Source organism: Trachymyrmex septentrionalis, unplaced genomic scaffold (genome assembly GCF_001594115.1).
Source record: "Trachymyrmex septentrionalis isolate Tsep2-gDNA-1 unplaced genomic scaffold, Tsep1.0 scaffold168, whole genome shotgun sequence".
Taxonomy (NCBI): domain Eukaryota; kingdom Metazoa; phylum Arthropoda; class Insecta; order Hymenoptera; family Formicidae; genus Trachymyrmex; species Trachymyrmex septentrionalis.
The window spans coordinates 382,518-394,935 of record NW_017304842.1 but is presented as its reverse complement, the minus strand read 5'-3'; the positions used below and the strand labels follow the sequence as shown (position 1 = coordinate 394,935).

General features: G+C 35.3%; 1 protein-coding gene across 1 annotated transcript in view; it reads right to left on the bottom strand.

Annotated features, from left to right (window-relative positions):
* Window positions 1–8,357: 8,357 nt before the first annotated feature.
* Window positions 8,358–12,418, bottom strand: part of LOC108746366 (proline-rich nuclear receptor coactivator 2-like) — a 4,515-nt gene continuing 454 nt past the window's right edge. Inside the window, exon 2 of the mRNA XM_018483097.1 lies at window positions 8,358–11,112. Coding sequence (XP_018338599.1) covers window positions 10,524–11,030 — 507 coding nt within the window. The 5' untranslated portion in view covers window positions 11,031–11,112 and the 3' untranslated portion in view covers window positions 8,358–10,523. The remainder of the gene's footprint in view (window positions 11,113–12,418) is intronic.

Below are 12,418 nucleotides of genomic sequence, written 5' to 3'. Positions count from 1 at the left end.
CTCTCTCTCTCTCTCTCTCTCTCTCTCTCTCTCTCTCTCCTTCTCCTCCTCCTCCTCTCTTTCTCTTCTCTTTCGTTTCGCTCTATCAACTCTTAATCCTAAATTTAAGGCTTATTTAATTAATAATCGACACAGTGTTTTTCGTGTGTGGCTATGTGTTTGTGTCCCTGTGCTCGGTATGATAAGACGTGAGCGTGTACGCGAGTCTTGTACAGTGACGGAAGGGTTGGTTTCCAGATCTCTCGCGGATCGCCACTCGGGGCCCACACACTTCTCGTTAACGGTGAAACGAGAAGCCGGAAATCCACGAGTCGCGATTCCGCGGCAACTCTGATACCGGAACACGTTGGTCTCGTTCACGATGAGCTTCAATATCTCCGCTCTCCTGTGCTCAAATTGTGCCCGCATTGTTCTCTCCTCCGACGGCGGAGATTCGCGAAAATTTTCGAAGTTCACCTTCATTCCTGCGTGCAGTAAGCCTTCGATGATGAACGAGAATGGACTCGATATCGTCGTGACAAACGCGATCTGTTCATTCCACTCTACATAAAAAAAAAAAAACATTCTTTCGCAGATAATGCGAAACAAATTAGAAAAAAATTACTTTCACGTCACGCGATGCTAAATGTTCGTCCCTAAACTTCTGGAAAATTTTCTTTAAAAAGCGTACACTCCGCTAAATACAGATAAAAGATACGTTAAAAAAGACGATTTACTCTTTCCTATATGAAAACGTTATCATTTGCTAAAAAGCCTGTATATGCGTTCTAATCCATTCGCTCAAAGGATCATCGAGAGTTAAGTTCCGTTCATCTCTGCTCAAAGAGGAAACAAGTTTCCTCAGAAAGTCCACGAAAGAGCCTAATTTAAAATGAAAACGATCAACTCTGTGACGGATTTTCCACGAAAGTTCCAAAGCGACTCCCTTCATCTTAAAAACTGTATACTTTTGTAAGAAGTATTTGTACGAAAAGTTTTGGAAAGTCTGTAAGAAGCACCGTGAAATTTCAACTGCGTTTCCTCTTACTACTATTACTACTACTACATACTACTACTACTGATACTACTACTTTTACTACTGCTTGCTCCACCCCAAGACCGAGAAAGAATAAACGAAATATCTCACCTATTTCCTTAATGGCGTTTCAATAGAATACGAGCGAGAGATAAGGTATAGCTATAAAGCCTGGTCGTTTTAGCTAAAGTTCATACACAGTTTATCTTTTTCTTCCTTTTTTCTTCACATTGGAGAGAAAAAAAAAGATGAATCATGCAAGAAATTCAGGCAAGAGGCACAGGCATATAATCAACTGAATTAGTAATCTTTCAAAACATGAAAGTGAAGATATAGAAAAATATGCGCGCGCGCACACACACACCACACACACACACACACACACACACACAGCTATTAGAATTTATATTATATCTCGTACGTATATATGCTCGAACGACGAATGTGCTGCGATTTTAGATTCACCACGAAAATTTCGTGTTATTCCCAGATAATAAAATTCTTAAATCAGTTATTGACGATAATAATTTCGCATCTTTGTCAAAAAAAAAAAAATAATAATAATAATTATCGAAAAAAAATGACTAGTCAGTATCGTTATCGAGACGAAATCTAATTTTCGTAAATAAGATTTCGCATTTTTGTACATGTATTGCCACGAAAAAATATTGCAAGCTTGACAAGAAATTAATTACGAAACGACCAAGCGCAGTCTCTTCGATTTTGCGCCAAGGGCAAATTAATTCGTGACAGCAATGTGGTAAATATCAACCGCTCGAGAATGTTGCGGAGAAATGTCACGTATCGATGAAATATCCGGATCACACGATCGCTCTTATCGATTCTCGTGCCGCGACAAGCATAGCGCGAGCACGTTTGTGGAACTCGTAAAAGCGACTCTATATACTGTTTGCCTTTATGATATAATCAACTCTCGGAAGTCTTGCCTGGCCTTATTATTAATTAAGCCCGAGCCTTTTGCGATTTTGTACGTTACAATATCACAATTAAATGTTGATCGATAAATGGATCGTTCCGCGTCTATCGAATTTTCCTCGTACGAAAGAAACTCGTGACCTTCGCGTTTCTAACCCGGGGTTTTTCTCCGGGATCACGCACAATGATCGTTTTTTTTTCTTTTTTTCTCTTTCTTTTCCGCAAAAAAACTAAAGCTAAATACATATTATGAAATTATTCGGAATGAATTCCGATCGGAATTATTCCGTTTTCCCTAGAAAACATAACAGAAATCTAGGAAATAATCGAATCCGATTTGTCCCATGAAAGATGTCCTGGTCTAAGGACGCGTTCAGACCAGGATTGGCATTATTTTATCCACCCTCTGAGTCTTTTTTGGGTTTTATCCACTTAAAAAACCCGAAATTTATGGGTTTTTTGAGTTTTATTGGGATTTTGTACAAGAAAAATAAATTTTTTAATTGGTAACACATAAAAGGAACGTATTTATAAATATTTAATGAATATATAGGTATATTAAACTAACCGGACTCATACAATGTAAACGTATTATACCAATTTTAATACATACAGGGTGTACAAAAAGTCCCGGACCCCTTAAATTTTAATATCTTGAAAACATATTTTCAAGAAAAATGTTTCAGAAAAAAGTTGTAGGGTTTAAAAAGATCTACTAATCATATCCGTCCAACCCTGGCGAACGCCACCCAATGTCAAATGGATGTGATTATAGATTTTTTTAAATCCTACAACTTTTTGTCTGAAACATTTTTCTCAAAAATATTTATTTTTCGAAATATTTAAGGGGTGGAACTTTTTACACATCCTGTATGTGTGTGTGTGTGTGTGTAATTATATAATATTGTGTAATATTTAAATCTGTAATATAATTTCTTTAAAAAGATTTTATTCGTGCCCATCAAGCAGCGCGGGACTCGAAAGAATTTTTCCAACCTATGGATTAGTTTGGATACCTATTCGGAATAAGCTTGGAACAGAAAAAGTGACGAAACTAGCGAACATATACAGATATCTTCGAGAAGACAAGCTCGAATGGTGAAGATCATAATAAAACATCAAACATTAAAAAAAATTTTTATCTTTTTGTTTAAAAATTTTTTTAAACAGAAATTTGTTTAAGCGTTAATTTTAAGTATTAAATTATCCAAATAAATGTTAATATAGTTTTTAATACGTAGTGTCATTATTTCTTTGCTTTATCTTCACTATAGAAACCTCAGTAGTCTAAAAATTTAGAATCTCGCACGGAATGTTAGAGACCCGGGTACAACTCCTAACCGAAGTAATATTTTTCACAATAAATAAATTTATTTATTGATTTCCAGCATATTAAGAGCTTAATAGATACCTATTGAGCATTAAAATTCAATTGTGATATTCTTTTCGGTAGTTTAGCTGCTTTCGTTTTTAAGTTCGATAAAATTTCGGCGTGCAGTTCAAACCACTACAAGTATAATATATATGCATGTATATACATATATATTGTATAGTATATACAAATTCATATTGAATTATTTAAGCATTAAAAGATCCAGTTATGGACATTTTTTATTTTCTATTTGTTAAGTTTTCAAAATTTATCGCTATATTTTTACAAAATTTATTTATAATTAATTTTATTTAAATATGTAATTAAATAATCATAAATAAACTAAATATTACGTGAAAAAAATATTAAATAATCAATTTTATTTTAAAAAATCCCTAAAAAATCCCAAAAATCCAAAAAAACCCCAATAAAATCCAATAAAACCCAGTGGGTTGTTTTAAAAAAAAAAAACCCAGGTTTCCAACCCTGGTTCAGACTCCCACCCGATTGCTCCTTAAATCATGTTATCCTTAAGTCTGTCTGTTTTTTATTCCTGCATTCTCTGAACTGGTGAACACGGTGCAATAAATTGAAGTAAAACAAATATACGTTTCACTTCAACTTGTTGCACTGTGTGCACCAATTCAGAGAGTGCAGAAATAAAAAAATCAACCTCTTATTTAACATTCGGAACAAGGATAAAATGATATCTGAGAGGGACACTTTGAACATAGCCTGATGTGGTTTATCATTCTAGAGAGGACACGTCAAAAACGTTTTAACTCCTAAAACATATTACTCAGTCAGAAATAAAGTACCGAGACTACAAAGTGGATCAAGTCTAGTTTCGGAAAAATTTGAATCAAGTATTTAGAGTTTGCTTAAACAGTCTTAGACGCCTCGTTTTTCACAATCCAAGAGGACTATAAACTCTGGAAGGATCTGCGATTTTGATTTGCTTTAGTTTTATTCCCCCTGTTTGGACTTTCGACTCTCTTAAACGTGTCACGGTATCCACGCGATAAATATATGTATTCGACCTCTTCGAGGAAGTAGAAGTCACACTTTTATTCACTTTTAATATAAGGCCTTAAAACCTTTGTATTATACTTTTCGCTACAAGCTTAAACCTTTTTACTATCTAAACTGCCCTAATTAATTCGTTACACATTGGAGCAATAAGTAAAGACACAGATGAAGTGATCATCGTAACTCGAATGAACAAAGACCTTCTTAATAATTATTAATACGGAAAACCACGTGAGGCGCAAATAGAATCAAATTCGGATCTGAATCGGATTGTGAATCCACGGAGACCAAACACTCGACGCCTCGTCTGCCGTTAACTATTTTTCGCATTAATCACTTCTTTTTTTCTATCACGCCCCTTGAAAATTTGTTTTACTCGGAATCAGTTTCCTTGAAACGGAACTCGTGTAGCTTGGTTTTGTTCACTTTGTATTCTCAGCACTTCACATCAATTCGTCAAAAATCAATCCCCGTCCTTCCGGGACGACTTAACGCGCGTCGGTATGTTACAAACTACGATTATTATCAGCTATATTTGTATGTGTGTGTTTTATAATCATGATATGACGAATCATGTTTTAAAGCCGTGAGATGAAAACGCTCGAGTTCTTTACGATCTACTTTCTTTATCTTTTCTTTTTTTACCTTTCTTCTCCTCAAATCTCCAAGCGCGTCCCCGATTTATATCAACTATCAAAAATTTACATTTATTAATATCAAAGCGTAAAGAATACAGATATTGTATCCCTTCTTCTCTCTCTCATAGGAGGAAGGGAGAGCAAGAGTAAGAGAGAAAATGCAAAAAACCGTTTCTCTCCCTCTCCCTCCCTTTTTGCTCGTTTTATTTACCGTAATGTTTCTCTTTATCCATCTAATAAACATCATTACTTTCATACTTATCATACCTAAACTACTTTGTGTTTTTTTCTAGTTTTTTAAATCTTCTATAATATATCCACGTATGCATGTGTGTGTACCCGTATATACATTGAGAAACCTATTTGATTGAATCAAACAAAATTTTTTGGCTGACCGATTTTATTCATTGAATTTGTAATATATAAGACATATATATACCTATTGTGTTTATTATTTCGTAAGAAGATTTTTTTATCTTTTATCGACTAGAACTTTTTCCAAGAAATATGAAAAACAAATAAAATTACAATATATTAATTTTTTGATTGTATAAATCTGTTACGTTTCAGCAAAATTTTCATAGTAGCATCAATAATGATGACAATTGTTTTGTTATAACAATCAAAGAATTTGTTTGCCCATATCCAAACAAAAGATTTAATTGATTCAATCAAATTGTTTCATTCAATTAAATGGTTTCTCAATATATACACGTATATAGATATATATGCACTTTATATCATTAGTATTATCAATTAAAAGTTAATACTATTGAGTCATCATCACAGCTAATTTCCCATCGACTCTTTGTTAAATGATTGATTTCCATCATTCGTGGCCTCCTCCATTTCCTCATTTTCTTGCCTCCCTCTCTCTCCCTCTCTTTCTTTCCCCGCCTCTCCCTCTCTCATCGCGTATCCTTTTTCACCGGTTCTACATTCGCGCTATAAAAAGATCGATAAGAAAAAAATCGAGTCTAGCGCTCATTACCGTCCTCCGAAAATCCCGATTACACGTGACTTTCAACACGAATATTCAAATCTTTTTTAGCAACGCGCTTCTGAAATTTCAAGGAACAGGACGAGAACGTTTGTACCGTTCAACCCGCGATCGAACATTACGGAAGATACTCCTTTTCTTCCCCTTATCGAAGCTACAATTTTCACGTTCACGCAGCTGATATTTACACATTGTTATTCTGGCGCAAGCGTCTTCGCGACAACAGATACACACGTTTTTACTTGTTCCGTATATCCTTCTGTCTCCCTTTCTTTCACCGGACGGCAGTGTTTAATTCGTTTTTTCTCGCCCCAAAGACCTACTGCGAATTCTGAGACCATGACGATATATCCAACCCTGAATCGGTCAAGATCTCTCCTTCTAATCACACGTTGACTTAGCTATCGTGACTGACTCGAAGACTCTTACACACATTCTACAATAAACCACTATTTAAGCTTTAAGTCTTAATAAATCGAAAGTTATAATCGAAAGGCTAATCGACTATAATCCAGTCCATTTTTAAGACTTAAGAAGCACAGAACATACATAAAGCACAAGAGAATCACTAGTCTTTTACTTTGTAGAAAGGAAATAAAGGAACTTTGATTCGTTTTCTTCTGCGTATAATCTTCATTATACGTTATGCAAGACTTCTGTACTCCTTCCCTTAAAGCTTAAAGTAACAGTAGAAAGCCTATTATTGTAGAAAGCCTATTACGATTAAACGATTTTCAAAATTGTTCATAGAAACTTGCCCGCTCCTACAATCACTACTGTTCGCGCGAACCGTATACGGAAAAAGCGTCTACGAAAAGCAACAATTAACATATATAAAAGATAAATGCTTAAAAAAAAAAAAATTACAGCACAAATTTTATATATGGCGTTTAAAATAATGCAATACGCTTCGTTAAAAAGCAATGCAAAAAATATATAAACAACGCGATATAAACAATTCCATACGATTCTGTCCAAGGAGCTGATTTGTCAGTCACAAATCAAATCGGAAGCTGTGCAAATAAGTGCGGATACGTATTAGAATCGTTCCAATCCGATCGAGACTTTAAATATTAGATTAACAAGCTTCCAGCTTGACAATTTCGATAATTAGTCCGACAAATTTTCAATTTAGATTGTGTAATACATACACATTATATATATATATGCATCATTTGAAGTATTATGAACTCTCATAACGTCACTCCAAAACCGTTTCCTTAAAAATTCCTGTTTGTGTAGCACTAATACACTACGCTATCCAACGTTTTCAAAAGACAGTTTTGGAATACAATCGCAAATTGGCCAACAACATGTGGAACAATACTGGAGTGATATCTTGGCCTCTCCAAGACATTAATCGGTATCGTTCAATGTGTCGTTGTCCAACCCACGAAAGAATAAGAAAAAGAATCGAAAAATAGAACAAAAGAAAAAGGTAATGTAATGCAAAACAGATTTGCACTCACTCTACTCTACAATTTAATCGTTTTATCTCTTTGTACGGTCACGTAGAATTAAATTCCGACACGATCAGTTCGTTCTCCTTCATCGATTCTCGTGTTAAGACACGTGCACGAATTCGTTATCGCCGCGAACGGCGAGCAAATTAAATTTTGAATGTGAAAGCTGTAAAAGACGAAAAAGAAAAAAAACTGTGCTGTGACGATTCGTAATTCTTGCGCATGTAAATCGAGCTGCGAGGGGCAAACGGAAAACGAGTTGCCAAACTCTCTCCGCATATGTTAATCCCGAGGTTATCGATTTCCTCTCTCTTGAACCCGGTCGCGTACGATGTTGAGAAGGATGGAAAAAAAAAAATGAAAGGGAACGTCTCGCGCACATTCGATCAATTTACATCTGACAAACATCCGTTGTCTCTCTGTCCGTTGTAGAAACATGTCTTCCTTCGACAATTTTCGACGTCATATGTAGATCAAATCAGCCGATCGTTACTTCAACGCACGACCGTGTGTTAGATACCGTTCGAGGATTTTTCACCTTACAAAACTACAAATACGGAGCGAGCAATCGAAAAAAAATCAAAATCGCGCGTTTTGATATTGGTCTCTATCGATTTTGCGTTTTTCTACTCATTCACGCTCATCCCACATTCACACCCCGTCTCGTAAACTTATTCTTATCTAAGACTAATCGCCTACCAAAGAAAGCAATTTGTAAGAAGAGAAAATAGGTGGATATAAATGTTGCAAAAGGATTATTGCATGTTATCAGAAAACTTAAAAAAAAAAAATAAACATTAATTAAAATACTACGTCAAAGAATTTTGCTCAGTCTGTGGCATGAAATAATTTTGCTTACAAAATAAGAGAGAAAAAAAAATGATAAACGAAAATAACACACAAATTTTAAAGTTTGCAAATCTAAATCTAAACTGGCGAAACCACACTATCGATTTGATTGTGCAATGTCAAATCGATTGTATTCTCCACACTATTATATCATTAAGGCCTTAGCTTACTACTACCATTGTTATTTATTTACCCTTAAATATTATTGTTATCGTTACCATATTATATATTAAGTCCGTTTACTGTGTCCAGTATATAGATAGAAGTGTGGTGCGAGTTTGATATGACAATTGCGCCCGTAAAGCATTGTAAACAACGAAAAAGTTCAGACTACCCTTCTTCCTATACCTGTTAGCACAAAAAACGATCTCAAGAAACTCGCACGAAGGACAACTCTTCAAGGACGGGTTAAGTTACCATTAACGGCTGTTCCTGTTTTTAATACTTTTACTTATTAATCTCGGTCCCTTAGGGACGCAGCCGCGTACTACCCTTTAAATGTCATCATCCTGTCTCTTACGGCTACGATTGCGTTCTAAGAAGAAACAATCCGGTGTTACTTAAATCATGACAGTCACGACGTTAATGTTCTTTTCCCTCTTAAAAGTCTTTGTCCTCGATATCCACATCTAAATAAAGCATTGGAATAGTTAGTACTTGAATTTTTCAAATATAACAACAGTCATCGCGATGCTCAATGAGCATAGATTGAAATCTTATGAATCGAGATAAGAAAGATTATAAATTAGTGATCACTCCGTTTGCAACGGAAAAATCTGTCAAATCTTCACTCTTTCTTTCTCTATCTTTGTGTTATTGTAAAAATAAATCTTAAATTTACATTACATGCAATTAATTAATTTTGTTGAAACATGCCGAAAATCGAGAGCACGAGAAAAGTGGTCGAATTTTCCGCAAATACATTATGATGATCATCATGATGCATTCGCGAAGCGAACAAAGCATCCGTTCCACCCTCGCCTCTCTCATTCAAATTTCTCTCGATCACCTTCCTTCTTATGTCGGTCACGTTCAATTAACCCACTCGCGTAACACGCACTAAGAAACTCGAAACCTTATACACCTATCTCACGTAAAGAGTAACTATTGGCAGAGAGTAGCAGAATAGCAAGAAAATAAAAATATTCCCAACAAAAAAAAAATGAAAAAGAAAAGTAAACGGAAATTAAAAAAAAAAAGCTGCATGAAATAAATCTCTTATACGAAGCCATGTCTTTTTACAATCCATAATACCAAAATGATAAAGCTCGCGAAAGAAACTGTTAATAAAGAAGTATACTGATAACGATCATTAGTCGGGCGGCTATTAAATAATTGCTTGTCCAGCATCTCCGTGCTACGGATCTTTGTCTCTAATGTCGACGATTAGAGCACGAGGGGATAATAAAAACGCGTATTCGAACACCGGGTTGTTGTCTCGAGAACGGCATGAAGCGCGAGCTTTCAAAAGTCGCTTTGGAAAAAGCGGTCACGAAAAAAATCATCGGACGCTTCTTTTTTTTTTTTTTTTTCAACGCGTCGATATTGAAGTCCATCGTTTGACAAAAAGTCGCGAAGCGTAACTCCGCTCGTCCGCGCCTGTCGTCTCGTCAGACTGAGGATGTACTCTTTCTTTCTGTGTGTGTCGGATGTTATAGATAATATATATATGTATGTACGTGGGGCTCTCCTTGTGTTCCTTTTTGTAAGTTTAGCGGTATACGATAATCTAAAATACAGTATTACTTACATTTTGTCACAATGATGGCGCGTGATGGGAGTTCCAGAACGCATATATATACATATATAATGTATCTCTCGCGCGCACACATCGATCGCGGCATCGGGACGCACCGATGCATCGCGTCATCAGCCCTCTCCCCCCCCCCCGCGGTGCATAGTTTATATATAATACGATTTGAAGTTTGTATGCTGGATGTATCTTAGAGTAAAGAACGGATTACGAGTATCCACTCGCGCGATAAAATCGAAAACCCGTGTGTATATGAACCGTACACGGTGTCACCATCATCGTCGTCATCATAATCTTCACATTTTTTTCTCATCATCGTCGGTATCATCGTCTCTCTTATTCTCGCAGTCTTTTCGGCCGATGATTTTATCGACGATAATTCCCTATTATACCTGATTCTTCCGGAGCTGTTGACGGTCGCCGCTTCTCCCCTCGCGCGTTGCTGGTATATACGTTGGTTTTTGGGTATCAGGCCTGGACGTTTAGCACTATACGCAATTGCTTCGTGTGTTCGCTTGCGCTGTCCGATTGGCCGCAGCTGTCCATCAATCTACTCGTCCAATGACTTGGCGGTTTGGGCACACTCGCGGGTGATGGTGTTTCCGAGAACTTGGCGCCCGCGTAGAAGTTGTTGGTCGGGCTACTGCTCGGACTGCGCTGCTCGCAACGTTGTTGTTGTTGTTGCTGCTGCTGCTGCGGTGTAAGCTGCTGCTGCTGCTGCTGCGGTGTATGCTGCTGCTGCTGCTGCTGTTGTGGCGAATTTCTCGCGCTCTTAGACGACGAGTTGTACGGGCTGCAGCTTTGCCGTCCATCTTTAGCATTTCTAACCGTGTGGCGGCCGTTTTTGTATAGGAACGGCGAGGATTTACTGTTGGAACGATTATGATGATGGTTGTGCTGGTACTGATACCCGACCTTCGGTGAGGCCTGCCGATCCACCTTAGCGTTATCTAACTTGGGCGCGGAGTTCGTCATGGCTCGGATGTTTTGTCTATCTATCTATTTCTCTCTGTTTCACTTTTCTAATATCCCCTTGTTATTCAGCCAACTCGTTGGCCTGCAACACAAAGCGGTATTTGTGCATTTTTAACTTTTACTTCTACCTTTTTCTATGAAAAATATCGTAACATTGATTTGTATTTAAAGTATTATTTTTTCATTCAAAAAGAAGAAACGCTGCTTTCTTTATGTTTAAAAAAATTAAGTAATACTTATTTTCTTTGTTTGGAAAGGAAAACGATAACATTATCTCTGACAAAGCTAGTTAAATACTTATTGTAAGAATATTTTAGTAAATTATAAAAAAAAGTTTTCTTCTCTTCCCTAAAGATTTCATTTAATTAACTAATCTTGCTTTAGTCAAAATGCTGGAAGTTATACGAATAAAAAATGCTAAAGCTATATATAGAGATTTCGCTGAAATTGATTTATGATAAATTATCATAGATAAAAACAAAATCTCATTAATACTAATTATTTTATACCACTCACTGTTTGCATCACATAAAATAAAATAATTCCCTATATTAGATTATTTAGACCCACTTTAAGCGAGACTTAAAACTCTGTCTCGTTTTGAAGCTAAAAAGAGACAGAGACAGAAAGAGTTTAAGCCTCACTTAAAATCAAAGTAACATTGGTGCAATTAGATCTTATTCCTACATTGCGGCATATTCAAAAGAACATGCAACTGTAGTGTAAATGACAATATTTGAATTTGTAATATTTATGTTTACATAACAAGTTAGAGATATAAAATTCCTTGATAGTTATATGGTTTTTAATCTTATCATAAGAAAAAATAAATGGATACTTCTTTAAATATTCAAATATAGTAAGACTAAATTTATGTTAAAATTTTATCTTTATATTGCATTATAATTTGTAAATAACTTTATATAATGATAGAATGTTAGCATAAAAGCATATATGCATATTGCAATATTTAAAAACAGACTCTGGCTATAATACAAATCAGCTTCATATACACTAACAAATAGAGACGTGAAATGTTCAATAAGAATCAATTCTATACTTTCTATCATACTTTCACCATCAATACCATTTCTGGAAGACAGAATTGTTTGTGACATAGTAAAAAGATTATTTAGTTTTTAGTTCATTAAGAATTGAAGAAATAAACACATTATGTATATATTAATGTATATTAAAAAAAACTGGAAAATATAAACAAAATATATAAGAAAAGAAAAAATTTATAAAAATTTGACTTTATTTTTATGTGCTTTTGGTATCCATAACTTTAAATAACTTAATCCTGTTTTTTTATATTTTATAATATAAAAGTTATTTTTATAATCACCAAAAAAAATTTAAAGTTTTATATATTATTGATAAGCATT